Source organism: Balaenoptera musculus, chromosome 4, assembly GCF_009873245.2.
Source record: "Balaenoptera musculus isolate JJ_BM4_2016_0621 chromosome 4, mBalMus1.pri.v3, whole genome shotgun sequence".
NCBI lineage: Eukaryota > Metazoa > Chordata > Mammalia > Artiodactyla > Balaenopteridae > Balaenoptera > Balaenoptera musculus.
The window spans coordinates 57,166,584-57,181,971 of record NC_045788.1 but is presented as its reverse complement, the minus strand read 5'-3'; the positions used below and the strand labels follow the sequence as shown (position 1 = coordinate 57,181,971).

Genomic DNA, 15,388 nt, shown 5'->3' with positions numbered 1-15,388 from the left:
TTTTGACTAAAAGTGAGATACACGTGACTCTTCCTTTCACTTGAACACTTAGAGGCTATTGTAGGGTTATTAACTGACCTAATTTCAATATTGTTGTGTCTCAGGGAATAAGGAGGCCCCAGGCGGGGAAGAGAGATGGGGAATAGTCTGTCGCTGGAGCAGTCAGGACACACAACATTTGTGGATTAAGTTCGCTGTCTTATATAGGTGCAGTTCACGGCGCCCCAAAGCAATTACAATAATAACATCAAAGATCACTGATTGGGCTTCCCTGGTGGCGCAGTGGTTGAGAATCTGCCTGCCAATGCAGGGGACACGGGTTCAAGCCCTGGTCTGGGAAGATCCCACATGCCGCGGAGCAACTAAGCCCGTGAGCCACAGCTACTGAGCCTGCGCGTCTGGAGCCTGTGCTCCGCAACAAGAGAGGCCGCGACAGTGAGAGGCCCGCGCACCGCGATGAAGAGTGGCCCCCGCTCGCCACAACTAGAGAAAGCCCTCGCACAGAAACGAAGACCCAACGAAGCCATAAATAAATAAATAAATAAATAAATAAAATTCAAAAAAAAATTTCCCTCTCAAATTTAAAAAAAAAAAAAGATCACTGATCACAGATCACCATAACAAATATCATTATGATGAAAAAGTTTGAAATATTGTGAGAATTACCAAAATGTGATACAGAGACTCTAAATGAGCAAATGCTGTTGGAAAAATGACCCTGCTAGACTTGCTCGATGCAGGGCTGCCACAAGTGTTCAATTTGTAAAAAACACAGTATCTGCAAAACTCAATAAAGCAAAGCACAGTAAAATGAGGTATACCTGTAAGTGAAACAACCTTTTTTAAGATGACAAGGAGTAATGGGTAGTATGGTGAACTGTGGAAAGAATGAACCAACCTAAAGCATCACCAAAAACATCTAAACACTGTGTCAGCCAAGCGAAATACATCTCCAAGTCCACAGCCCTCAAGGCTGTTCTTATTTCCACATTGGTGTGAAAGCTGGGGAGAGTCACCAACAATGGACATCACAGTAGTTTCCAGTGAATCCTCCCCCACCATGAAACTCCTTGGTACCATGTAAGCCCTCAAAACCCAACCATAGAGCCTGGGTAAGTGAGGAGAGGAAATCCCAACAATGACTAAAGTTAAATTTTCTCTCCATCCCAGTGGAATGAGACTTAGATTCATAAAATAATCTGAGTTACAGAAAATAAACAAAGTGGTATTTCTTATATCCTTCATTTTGTAGACTATTTACACTAGCTACACAAATCATTAACCCTGCATGCAGCAAAATCTGAACCTGAACTAGCCTCTTTTTTCTTCACTTTTGTTTGAAACCATGTGAATATTTATAGAGTGACAAAGGGTTACTTCCTGGACCAGAGCTCGGGACAACAGGGTGTTTCTTCTCTCTTGTTCTCCCTCCAAAGACAATTGCCATCATTCATTCCAGGCAACTGGTGTAGAGCTCTGCTTCTGTGCCACAGGTGCAAGGAGTCTCAGGTCTTAACCTATGCTCACTTAGCACACTAAATACAATTTGGGACTTAGGTTTTATACACATTTGTCACTCCCAGAATTTTCTGTAGAGCATTGAAATTAAGCCACCTTTTGGCCCACAGCATTCACATTTCAATTCTATGAGAAGTGTAGGGGGTTTTCCCTATTTCTTCCCCCACGCAGAAATAAAGCCTTCCCTCTTCCCATTTAATGAAAAAGCCAAGCCCAAAGTGCCCTTGTTTTGGTCCTCCAGTTGGATCCTAAATTTCAGCTGTAGCTGCAGGTCATCTGAAGTGGTGGTCGCCACTGACATCCCCATGCTGCTCCTCTAGACGCTCTCTGGGACTCTGCATTAGGGTTCTCATGCTTTACTGTTTTCACCTATCAACACTCTCCCCACAGAAAGAGCTCTGAGCAAAATGATGGTTTTTTTTAAATTTATTATTATTTTTCCTTCTTATTTTTTTCATTTTTAATTAAAATGATTTTTATTCTTTAGATTCTGGCTGCATATATTCCACTAGGCTAACATAAGTAACTCTGCAAATACATGCCTTTACATACTGGATAACAAGAACTGAAACATCATATTATACAGAGTTGGTGTCTAATTGATAAATATCAACTTACAAATATTTATGACCCAAAGTAAAGACAAAGTATTTCAATGAGTCAACATAGGACTGGGACTAATTCTTTGAACATCAAAGAGGCTAAAGGCGTAGGTCATCTTCCCCTCCAGTGCTCTTTCAGTCCTACAGACTATCCTCTTCCAGGCTGATAAATACTGTCTAAAGCCTTCCTAGAGTCCAAGCTTCTAGACATTTATTCCTCCCTCTCCCTACACCATTCCAGCTAAAGCTCCTCTTTGTGTTCATGCAATTAATTTCCTCTAAGTCAAAAGCTCTGTGTACTCTTGTTCTCCGTAGAACAAAGGTGTATCCAGATCCTACCAGAAATGGGTTTCTTAGGAATTTGGTTTTCTTTTATAATAACCTAAGAGGTAATCTGGTTTTGTATTTTAAAAGTATTACTTTTTCTTATTTCCTTAAGCTTTTAGAAATTTCCCTTTTAGTTCTTCTTTCTGAGATGAATCATCTTAAAACTATTCTCCGTTTTGAATTACGAGTAGCCAAGATAAAACATCCAATCTTCAGTCTACTTCCACGTATGACTGCAACAAAATCAGACCAAATACTAAAGATCTGCGTTTGCTGTTTTTGTTTTTGTTTGTTTACCACACTGAAAGTTTGAAGTTTTGTGAACCTTCTTGGTAAAACATTCCAATTTCTTACACCCTTTAATGAGGAAGCTCTCTTAAAAGACTAATTTGAAATTTTCAGTGTTCAGTACAGGTCATTTCCTTATTAACCATTAGTATTCAATATTATGGTGCATACTTCTTACAGATTAATTTATATTTGCCATATTAAGACTCTGACTTTTTTGCTCCACCGCTTATATTTTTTTGTTTTTCCCCAACCCGTACAAATAAAAGAGTGGACTATATATATGAAATGGCTGAAGCTCTACTTCTATTATTAAATAGACAATGTCCCAAATTACTTTTTTTTTTTTTTTCCAAACTGTCTCAATAGCATCAGCTAGTGATAGAAACTCCAGAGAGAAAGGGACCAAAACCCACAATGAGCCCCACGGACTCTGACAGCAAAGAGAAAAAAGAGAACACGAAAATCCCCTCACCCGGGGGCCCCTTTTGTGTCGTTCCTGCCAACGCAGCAGCCCTCCTGCTATATAGACCCGCGCGCCCGCCCCTCCGCACTGGACTCGCGTCCCCGCATCCAGCAGCCATGGGGAAGGTGAGCCCCGCGCCGGCGGGAGGGGCCCGCAGCCGGGCTGGAGGCCAGGCCTCTGAGCCCTGTCCTTCCCTTCCCTGCAGATCACCTTCTACGAGGACCGGGGCTTCCAGGGCCGCCACTATGAGTGCAGCGGCGACCACTCCAACCTGCAGCCCTGCTTCAGCCGCTGCAACTCAGTGCGCGTGGACAGCGGCTGCTGGATGCTCTACGAGCAGCCCAACTACCTGGGCAGCCAGTACTTCCTGCGGCGCGGCGACTACCCCGACTACCAGCACTGGATGGGCCTCAACGACTCCGTCCGCTCCTGCCGCCTCATCCCCCACGTGAGTTCAGTTCCATATCATTCTGGTTCACCTTGGACCCAGAATGGATAGTTTCAAGCAAAGGTTAAACATTTGCAGTAGTGATCGTTTAGAATAATTGAGAGTTTGGGGAAAAGGTAAGCTATGGTATATTAGTTCAATATAATTTGCCTTGAACAAAAGTAAAGTGTTGCCCAGGTACCAGTTAATCAACAAATATTTATTGAGTAAGAATGTATCGGCTGCCCCGGGCACGTATAAAATAGAGGTCCTGACCTGGAATCATTTACAATGGAGTTGTAGAAAAACCACTAATATCCAACAGAAAAATAATTAGGTGCTAGTTAGTTTCTGAGCAGACAGGAGTCGAAAAGGAAAATTTTACAAGGGTTAATTCTTGTAGGACTCTTTCCCATTTTTGCCTCTCAATTGCATGTTTTGGTTTTCCCCACCTGTACAAATAAAAGTACTTTTTCTCAGTAGAGAGCAATGCAGAGATTTTACACACAGGCTACATATAATTCATACGTGTCTTAAAACACTAAGGTTTTTTAAAAGTTAGTCCTTGGGCTTACTCATTTTTCTTTCCCATTTTTCCTCATTCTATTCATAAATTACTAAATGAAAATCAAGTATGTAACTGAGAGACTTCAGATGTTTCACTTTGCTTTCCACAGAAACAAAAGCATCTAAGCCCTTGGTGATTTTTCCAAGATTTATTTTAAACTCAATGTAGAGTAATTCATTTCATAAACTGACTTTACTGTTCAAAGACACATGCTTGAAAATTTAAAATAATTCTTCAAAATGGCAAAAACAGTAATAAGCTGTTAAAGATTTGGGTTTCTCTATGGTACAGTGTCCTGAGCGTGGTTAACAGTCCATCCTGGGAAATATCTGAATATATTAAAGAGTGAGATATCCTTCTTAATTTTTAGTCATACTTTATGATCTTGGAAAGGTACTGAATCTCCACCTTTAAAAATGAAGAGTATACAAAGATTCAGAAATAATGCATTTTTACCATATATTTGAAAATGGCTTGAGCTGGTCCTCACCAAACTGAATGGCATGAATGTGTTGGAATCATTTCATGGTTTGCTTTTCTCCTCTTTCCACCTCCGGATGGGCCAGGCTGGCTCTCACAGGATCAGACTTTATGAGAGGGAAGATTACAGAGGCCAGATGATAGAGATCACTGAGGACTGCTCCTCTCTTCAGGACCGCTTCCACTTCAATGAGATTTACTCTCTCAATGTGCTGGAGGGCTCCTGGGTCCTCTATGAGTTGCCCAACTACCGGGGAAGGCAGTATCTGCTGAGGCCGGGGGAGTACAGGCGCTACCATGACTGGGGGGCCATGAATGCTAAAGTGGGCTCCTTGAGGAGAGTCATAGATTTCTACTGAAATAAGTGCATCATTTCTCAATCTGGAAAGTAATAAAATATTTTCTGTTTTCCTGGCAATGGTTTGCTTGTGTTTTTCCTTTTTGTCCTACATTTATTATTTTATTTATACACTCACACACACACACACACACACACACAAGATGCACGTGGAAATCAAGGTGTATGATCTACGGGTAACAAAGAAAATTCTCACAATAGAACTATGCCTTCAAATGAAGCAGAGCTTTACAGTTTACAAAACACTTCATAATACATTATCTTATTTGATTCTCTGGCCTTTAAACACATTGCTGCTTCAAACCAGATAGTGAGATATCTCTTCAGTTTTTCTTTGAGGAGTGAGGATCTGAAAGCTGAGGCTCAGAGATAGTGTGACCCACTTGTTAAATCAGGGATTCTGAAGCTGGCTACAGTGGGCTTCAGAAGATTTTAAAATTCCCTAAATTGTATGCAAAATTGAGTTCACAAATCTCTGGCAGGCAGACTCTCTCTCTTTTTTTTTTTTTTTTCCTCTCCTTTCATTATTTTGCCTTTTTTTTTTTTTTTTTTTTTTCTTTCATGTTTGATTTTGTTGCTGAACTGGTCTCATGACACTCTCTGGACTAAGTGGAGGAATGCTGATGGGGAGAGAGAGGAGACGGTTCTGGAAAAATTTTTACCTTCCTAATGAAAGGGAGCAGCTGCCCTGGTGCCACAATTCCCTCTTATTTCAGACATTTTACACTCAAGGGGTGACAAGTACGAGGGAAATGTCACAGTTTCAGAAATGCTGGCCTTGATGTGGTCAATCCCCTGAACCAATGTTTATTAGTCAGGGCTCTCCAGAGAAACAGAACCCACAGGATCTATATAGATATAGATGAGGAGATTTATTATAGGAATTGGCTCATGTGATTATAGAAATTGAGAAGTCCCATTATCTGCAAGCTAGAGAATCCGGAAAGCTGGTGGCATAATTCAGTCTGGGTCCAGAGGCCTGAGAACCAGGAGTGCTGATGTCTGAGGGCAGAAGGAAGAGGGAGTTCATCCTTCCTTCTCCTTTTTGTTCTATTCAGGCCCTCAACAGATTGGATAGTCTTCTCTACTCAGTATATTGATTCAAATCCTAATCTCTCCTGGAAACACCCTCACAGACACACCTAGAAATAATGTTTTACCAGCTATCTGGGCATCCCTTAGCCCAGTGAAGTTGACATAAAATTAACCATCACACAATGCCAGCAACCCTTTACCTTGAGACTTCTTGTAATGGGAGTAAAATAAACCCACATTTGATTATGGCACCACCATTGGGTGTTCTTTTATTTGTAGTTCAATATACATTTCTAGCTGACACAGAGTATATGTGACTTTTTCCGAGGTGACTGTTTAGAACTTTATTCAGAGTCTCAAAGAAATTCCTAATGGAAAATCCCCCCCGCCAAGAAGAAGAAGAAGGGAAGGAGGGAGGAAAGCAAGTCACTATAGCACAATGAACTAATATGGTGTTTAACATATTTCAGGCCTGGAGATCATCTAACCTAGATCACTCATTTTATGTAAGGTAAACTAAGGTTCAATTCTAATTTCAAACAGTTAATAATAGAAGTGGCATCAGAATTCAGAACTCACAGCTCAGAAAATCAGTGATTTTCGATTGTGGAATCAGGAAGATGCTTGTCAAAATAACGACAGCACCAGCTTACAGATTCTTACCATGAGGTAAGCAACCAACCAACCAGGAACTGAATTAAATATATAGGATAATCCAAAGCTGCATTCTCTGTCTATATAAATGCTCACATGATACACACACAGTTATATATATTTATATAACTGTATACATATACTCTCCATATGTGTGTATATCTGTGTGTGTTTGTATATTGCCTGTGTAAGGTTATAGGGAAGTATAACACTATATTCACTTACCTTAGTTCTTCTACTGCTTGTTTTCTTACTTGCACTCTCATTGCTAGAATCTTAGAAAGGAGGAGTGGTGACTACGTTTGTACTCAAAGACAGATCTGATCAAGTCATTTCCCTGATTAAAAACCTTTGATATTAAAAAAAAAAAAAAAAACCTTTGATATTGCTCCACTGCCCACAGGGAAAAATTCTACCTTTTTCAAGAAACTGGCCCCAGCCTATCTACTTCCTCTCTTATTACCTGACCCCAGTTGTCCTTTACTCCATCTCATCTAAGTCATCCAATCATTTTAAGCATTTTCACACCTCTCTGAGTTTGCTCACATCTTTTCCTCACCCAGATTACTCTTCCCCACCTTCTACCCAGTGAGCTACTCATCCTCCAAAGCTTGATCAGAATTCACCCCAATCCTTTGGCCAAAAATGGATCTGAATCAGTTAGCATACATTAGACTGAAAGTAGCCAAAACACCATAGCAATGGATAAACAATGTGGAAATCTATTAGCTCACATGATAGGAAGTCCTAGGGTAGCACGGAATTTAGGAATGGTTAGTTCAGCAGCTCAACAATATTGTCAGGGCCCCAAGTTTTGTCCATCTCCCACCATATCATCAACCTGAAGCTGGGGTCCCTGGAAACCATAGCTGCTAGCTGCAAGCAGGGCAATACACAAGGAAGGTTGGGTGAAGGAAATCAACCAACAAGCTTTGCCTACAGCACAACTGTGCCCAGAGCACTAATTCCCAGGATTAAAGAGGACCTTGAAATATTATCAGTTCTTGAATGTAAGCTTTGGTGGTGTAAGATAGTCAGAATGGAATGAATAAAGGGAGAAAGAGGAAGAAAGCCCAAGAAGGGAAATGTAAAAAAAATTTTTAAGACATTAATTATATTAATTATTCCCTTCTTATAAAGTAAGAGGACTATAAGTAAGTTAAAATAAACTCTGTTTTAAATGCTTTTTAATTCCCTTTCAACCACTAGGAGTTTTCCCATTTTAATGTTTTCTTACAACCACAGTAGATTTTTTGTGTGTGTGTGCTGCACTGCGCGGCTTGTGAGATCTTAGTTCCCCAACCAGGGATTGAACCTGGGCTCTCGGCAGTGAGAGCGTGGAGTCCTAACCCACAGTAGCATTATTGAAATCAAGAAATTAATATTGAAAAAATTCATATTGATTCCCTTTTTTCTTGTTGCTCATGGAAGATGCTTTAAATTGTAATAAAATATACATAACATAAAATTTACCATTATAACCATTTTAAGTGTACAATTCAGCAGCATAAAGCACATTCACATCATTGTGCAACCACCAGCACTATTCATCTTCAGAAATTTTTCATCATCCCGAACTGAAACTCTGTACTCATTAAACAATAACTCCCCATTCCCACCTTCCCCCAACCCCTGGTAACCACCCTTCTACTTTCTTTCTTTATAAATCTGACTATTCCAGGTATCTCAAATGCATTGAATCATATAATATTCGTCCTGTGTCTGACTCATTTCACTTAGCATAGTGTTTTCAAGGTTTGTTCACGTTGTGGCATTTATCAAAATTTCACTCCTTTTTAATGCTGATTAATATTCCATTCTATGCATATACCACATTTTGTGTACCCATCCATTCCTAAATGGGCATTTGAATTGTTTCTTCCTTTTGGCTATAATAAAGAATGCTGTTATGATCATTGGGGTACAAATAGCTGTTCAAGTCCCTGCTTCCAATTCTTTCGGGTATATGCCTAGAAGTGGAATTGCTAAATCATATAGTAATTTGATGTTTAATTTTTAAGGAACTACCATACAGTCTTCCACAGTGGCTGTACCATTTTACATGCCCACCAGCAATGCACAAGCTTTCCAATTTCTCCACATCCTTTCTAAAACTTGTTGTTTTCTGTTTTGATTTTGCTTTTTATACTAGCCATCCAAATGGGTGTGGAGTAGTATCTCATTGTAGTTTTGATTGCATATCCCTAATGATTCGTGATGTTGAGCATCTTTCCATGTGCTTATTGGCCATTGTATTATTTTCTTTGGAAAGTGTCTATTCAAGCCTTGTTTTTCAATTGGGTTTTTTTTGGGGGGGGGTTTATTGTTGTTGCTGAGTTACAGCAGTTCTTTATATATTTTGAATATCAATCCTTTATCACATATGATTTGCAAATACTTTCTCACATCCCATTGGTGTCCTCTTCACTCTGTTGATAGTCTCCTTTGATGCACAAAAGTTTTTATTTTGATGAACTCCAATTTATCTATTGCCTATGCTTTGGTGTTATATCCAAGGAATCATTGCCAATTCTAATCCCGTGAAGATTTTCCTCTATGTTTTCTTCTAAGAGTTTTATAGTTTTAGTCCTTATATTTAGGTCTTTTTAATCCATTTTGAGTTAGTTTTTGTACGTGGTGTAAGGTAAGGGTCCAACATCATTCTTTTGCATGTGGATATCCAGTTTTCCCAGTACCATTGTTGAAAAGACTTGTCTTTTCTCCATTGAATGGTCTTGACAACCTTCTCAAATATCATTTGACCATATGTGTAAGGGTTTGTGTCTGTGTTCTCTATTCTATTCCATTTGTCTGTATGTTTATTTTTATGCCAGTACCACACTGTTTTGATTACTGTAAATTTTGTAGTAAGTTTTGAAATCAGAAAGTGTGAGTTCTCCAGCTTTGTTCTTCTTTTTCAAGATTGTTTTGGGGGAGTCCACTGGTGGTCTAGTGGTTAGGATTCAGCACTTTCACTGTGGTGGTCCGGGTTCAATCCCTGATCCAGGAAATGAGATCCTGCAAACCTCTCAGTGAGGCCAAAATTAAATAAATAAATAAAAATTTAAAATGGCTTCACACACACACAAAAAAAGTTGTTTGAGGTATTTGGGATCCTTTGAGATTCTATATAAATTTTAGAATGGGTTTTTCTACTGCCACAGAAAATATCATTAGAATTTTATAGGGATTGCATTATATCTGTAGACCACTTTGGGAAGTATTCATATCTGAATAATATTAAATCTTCCAATCCATGAACACAAGATGTTTTTCCATTTATTTATATCTTATTTTCTTCAGCAATGTTTTGTAGTTTTCAGTGTATAATATACTCATGTTAAAATTTTAACATATGGTGAGTATTTTCCATATCCTTAAATAAATTCTTTGAAAACATGATTTTTGGTAGCTGTGTAGCATCTCATCAAAGAGATGTTCTATAACTTACGTAATTAATGCCCTATTTTGGACATTTTATTTGTATCTAATTTTTTATATTATAAACAGTGGTCTGATAAAATGCCACTGTGCATAATATTTTCATGTACCTTTAGCGATTTCCTTTGGACAAATTCTTAGAAATGAAAGTATGAGATCAAAGAAGTGAAAATTAAGAGGGTTTTTTTGCAGGGGAGGAATGAGGTGTCTTTTTTATTGTGATAAAAAACACATAACATTAAATTTACCATCTTAACCATTTTTTAACCACATAGTACAGTAGTGTTAACTATATGGATGTCCTTGTGCAAAGATCTCTAGAACTTTTTCATCTTGCAGAACTGAAAGGAGGTCTTAAAATATTCATCCACAGTGATCTTTAAAATACGGTACTATGGTTTTAATTTTTTCCTCCTTTCTACTTCTCTATACTTTCCAATTTTCTATAAAATTAGAATTTTTAAAAGAAAGACTGTGAATAAGGCTTATTAAATTTATGTGTTTCAAATAAAATTGTTCAGGGCAAACAATTTATTAGCATTAGACTTAAGTAGCAAGAATCCAAACTAAGGAATGAGACACGTGTATCACGGTTATATCTGTTTGAGGACTAGCTCCTTCTAAAGCAGTGGTTTGCAACCAGGGTTGATTTCACTCCCCCAGGGGACATTAGGCAATGTCTGGAAATATTTTTTGGTTGTCACAACCTTGAGAGGAATGCAAATAGTATCTAGAGTGTTGAGACCAGGGGTGCTGCTCAACATCCTCAAATACACAGGACACACCCTCACAACTGAGAATTTTTTGACCCAAGATGTCAAAATACTATGAGGTTGTGAAATCCTGTTCTAAAGAGTGGAGCACCGGAAGCTGCTGGGGGGATGGACGTGGCGGGGGTTGCGGGGGGGGGGGGGGGAGGAAGGAAGCCTGCAGCCCCTGGAACCAGAGCATTAACTAGAGAGCAACCAGGCTTGCCCAGGGCTGGGGAAGGTAGAGAAGGCAGAAGCTTCCCAAGATTGTAGGATTTTAAATCTGTTACATTTGCATGTTAACTTGAATTTGTCAGCAGCTAGAACTAATTAACCTTAGCACCAGGTTTGCAAAATTATTGGTTAAATGAAAAGTCACGGTGTGAGTAATAACCACCCGTTAGTCCCCTCGTGAACTCCAAAGTTGCGGGCTTCCTGCCGGTGGGCTAGAGGTAGCGGCTGAGTCGGGAGGTGGCCCTGGTCCAGTCTCCAGGGAGCAGAGCCGAGCCAGGTGCTTAAACAGGGCTTCCTGGGGTCCAACCCCCATCACCTTTCCTCCGGTGTGTTGTCTGCTGCACCCGCTCAGCAGCGCGGAGGCTGGTAGGAGGTCCTCTTAGAGGAGAATCCCATCCTCCTTCAGACGTCCTGCGGAGAAGGCAGGTGCATCCCACGTCCCACATCCTCACACCAGGGAAATGCTCTCTCATCTAAACGCCTCCCGCTGGAGCCCATCCTGACCTCTGACCCGGTCACTACCCGGTGCTGTTCCTCAAAAAGAGATCATTTCGAAATTCAAAAAGGTTAAAAAATATTTCATTGCAAGTATTAACCCGGTTAGGCGCTTTTGCTCGCTTCCAATCTCCTGAATAGGCTTCATTTAAAGGCCCCAGAGGCACCAAGTGACAGTTTTACGCGGGTCATCAGTTCGAAAGCTCTGGAGAGTCTAAGAGAAAACATACAATAAGTCCCCCGCCCGCCCCCGCCGTCATTATATAGAAGGGAGAGAGGAAATCCTCCTCACCCGGGGGCCCCTTTTGCGTCGTTCCTGCCAACGCAGCAGCCCTCCTGCTATATAGACCCGCGCGCCCGCCCCTCCGCACTGAACTCGCGTCCCCGCATCCAGCAGCCATGGGGAAGGTGAGCCCCGCGCCGGCGGGAGGGGCCCGCAGCCGGGCTGGAGGCCAGGCCTCTGAGCCCTGTCCTTCCCTTCCCTGCAGATCACCTTCTACGAGGACCGGGGCTTCCAGGGCCGCCACTACGAGTGCAGCGGCGACCACTCCAACCTGCAGCCCTGCTTCAGCCGCTGCAACTCCATCCGGGTGGACAGCGGCTGCTGGATGCTCTATGAGCGCCCCAACTACCAGGGCCACCAGTACTTCCTGCGGCGCGGCGACTACCCCGACTACCAGCAGTGGATGGGCCTCAACGACTCCGTCCGCTCCTGCCGCCTCATCCCCCACGTGAGTCCGGTTCCCCTGGGCCTGCCGTGCCCTCCGGTCACACCAGTGCTCCAGACGCAGTGGTCAGGCTGCAGGACAGTGGCCTTCTTTTGCTGGCTCTAACCGGGTTCTCTTTCCCTTTATTAATATCTTTAAGGTTTCTTTCCACTAAAATATTGAGTGATGCAATGCTCTTAATTGGAATTGTATTCGCCTTTGCTAAAATTAAACTCACCTCTACTGGGCAAAAGTGGTGCACGGTATTAGAGTGTCTGTGCCACCGCTGAGGAATAAGCAACAGGTGAACTCCTCACACTCAGGTGGCCTTAGGCTAGTTACTGGGCTACTTCTCTCCTTCCTCATCTGTAAAGTGGGGTTAATAAGGGCAGTTGGTTCATTGAGCTGTGATGAGGTCAAAAGGAGATTGCCCAGCACCTGGCAAACTACCCCCTCCTCCAAATATTAACCATTATGAACATCAAGGGTCCCTCAAGTTCTGCTTTTTGATTAGGCAAAACAAATAACCAACAATGTGATTCCAGTAGCACCTGCAAAGCCCACTGCTACCCAAGTAAAGCCCAAGTAGCCTGGAATTCCACAGTTAGGGATGCTTTAATTTGCCTATGACAGAGTCCTGTGGAAAATGTACCACTCTGGGGAAGTTTGAAACCCCCTCAGAGGGCTGAAAGCCTTGATAGGACCCAGACTGGCATTAGGAGCCTGGAAATCTGGGCTTCCACTTTCCAGCCCTGACTCTTTGATTACAGCTGGAAAGCTCTAGTCATTAGTTTCTCATAAAAGAAGAAAAGACTTAGAATGGTTGCTCTACGTGTGTCAGGCTGTTGTGAAGCTCAAATTAGATAACGCACATGTGAGTCCTCTGCAAACCATGGAAGATAACTTATTAGCAGTTTTTTATACCTCAGAATGAATTGCTTATGAGAACCTTTCCTAACGAGGATTTAATGGTGGAAGAAGGAAGAAGGACTTGAGTGGATACCTGCTGGGAAGGAACAAGCAGATAAAAGAACAAGTGCTCTGGAAGAGACAGACAGGATTTGCCCAGGACTGACAGCCTGCCCTTACATTTTTCTAAAGGTTTTATAAACTATTGATCTAGACAAGCCTCCTTCATGATCTTGAGCTTCTATTTTTATTAATTACCTAAAAGTGTTTTGCCAGACCATATATTAGAGGTGAGAACTGAAACCTAATCGTTACGATGGCTCCTGCTTTTCAGGATTTTAGAATAGCAGGACTCAAAGCAGAAAGGAAGGGATTAAGGAGTTGCCTGGGCTGGACTGCCACCATCTGTGCTTCACTTTGGGGAAAGCAATTCCACTTCCTCTCTCCCCAGCCTCTTCTAATGCTATCGAGATTGAAAATAATGCCTTTTGCCAGGGATAGATTTGTCTTTTTATTTTAATATCTAATTATTTTCATATCCTCCAAGGAGAGCTCCAGACCACCGTTTAAGTCTATAAAGGAGAGAGCACAAATTATATATAAAAATTGTCACTTAAGAATGGTACTAAGTAGGTACTAAATATGATTCATGTAGGTTGTGGCCCTAGAAAACTATGGAGCACCATGCATATCTTGATCTATGTGAATGGCCCCCTCTTCAGTTTGGCAGTGTGCAATCTACCCAACTATACCCAGTGGCCCTGTTATTGGCTGTCTTTTTAATTTGTCATCTTTGATATAGAAAAGATAAAAAAAAAATGCCCATTCCCCCAGCGGTGTGAGTGACTGGTTGCTAAAGGCTAGGTTTTCCGACTCTTCCCATCTGCTGATTGCTGAACCCAGACCAGCTCCCACCAGCTGAGGATCTACGAGTGAGAGGACTACCGAGGCCAGATGGTGGAGCTCACGGAAGACTGCTCCTCGCTCCGTGACCGCTTCCACTTCAGTGAGATCCACTCCCTCCACGTGCTGGAGGGCTGGTGGGTCCTCTACGAGATGCCCAACTACCGGGGGCGGCAGTACCTACTGAGGCCGGGAGACTACAGGCACTACCACGACTGGGGGGCCCTGGATGCCAGAGTGGGCTCCTTGAGGAGGGCCGTGGATTTCTATTGAAATATTTTTACTCTACCGTTTTCTCCATCTGGAAGCGAATAAAATATTTCCTGTGTGTCTCCTGCAGTTATGTAGCTTTCTTTTCCTTTCAGATTCCTTGGAAAGAAAGGCTCAGCAAAAATAAAGCTGGGAGTAATATGGATTTTCTTACATGTATCAGTGGAAAGGGTGGTGTGGGGTAGCAATTAAGAGGACAGGCTCTGGAGCCAGAGTGCCTGGGTCCACATCCACTTACTAGCTATAGGCTATGGAGCAAGTTAGCACTTTTAACATTTTTTGTGTCTCAGTTTTCTAATTTGTAAAACAGGGGGTAATAATACTTTTCTCTTTATAGGAATTAAATGTGGCTTAATTAAGTTAATAGCCATAATTCTCTTACAACGATGCCAGGCACAAAGCAACTGATATATAATAAGAACTTACAACATAAGTGTTCCTTAGTTATTACTGAGTATCTGGACCTTGTACGTTAGTGTTTTCAAAGTATCAGTCATGAGTTGAGGATCACCTGCAACAGAATCACCTGGGACACCAGTTAAAAGACAGAATCCTAAACCCCACCCCACAGGTGATTCATATGCACATGAAATTTAAGAACTGCAGTTCTAAATCTAGTCTCTTGTACTACAGAATTACATCCGAAAAGATTGAACACCTCCATTTTTAGACACTGGGCTCTGTACCAGGAAACAACAATGAAGGGAGCAGAATATCCAACAGAATTTTAAAAATAATTGTCCCAGCAGCATGGTTGTGGCATGTATGTCTACATGGCCGTGGGAGCGTTGAGGAGGAAGCCCAAGATACTGTCAGAGTGTCTGAGACGCTCCTGCTGCAACTTCATCCATCCCTAGGAACGACTTTGAATTCCCACCACCACACTGAGAATTATCAAAGATCTGGCTTATTATCAAGTATCAAAGATCCGGCTCCAAAATTCTTCTGGTAAAATTT

The 15,388-nt window shown here is 41.6% G+C and overlaps 1 protein-coding gene and 1 pseudogene across 1 annotated transcript; both read left to right on the top strand.

The window, feature by feature from the left end:
- Nucleotides 1-3,298: 3,298 nt before the first annotated feature.
- Nucleotides 3,299-5,093, top strand: LOC118894598 (gamma-crystallin D). Its single transcript, XM_036850948.1, has 3 exons — nucleotides 3,299-3,326; nucleotides 3,407-3,649; nucleotides 4,763-5,093. Exons 1-3 carry the CDS (start codon nucleotides 3,318-3,320, stop codon nucleotides 5,033-5,035), a joined length of 525 nt encoding a protein of 174 aa, XP_036706843.1. The 5' UTR covers nucleotides 3,299-3,317; the 3' UTR covers nucleotides 5,036-5,093.
- A 6,948-nt stretch (nucleotides 5,094-12,041) lies between these two features.
- LOC118894602 lies at nucleotides 12,042-14,434 on the top strand (annotated as a pseudogene).
- Nucleotides 14,435-15,388: the final 954 nt, after the last annotated feature.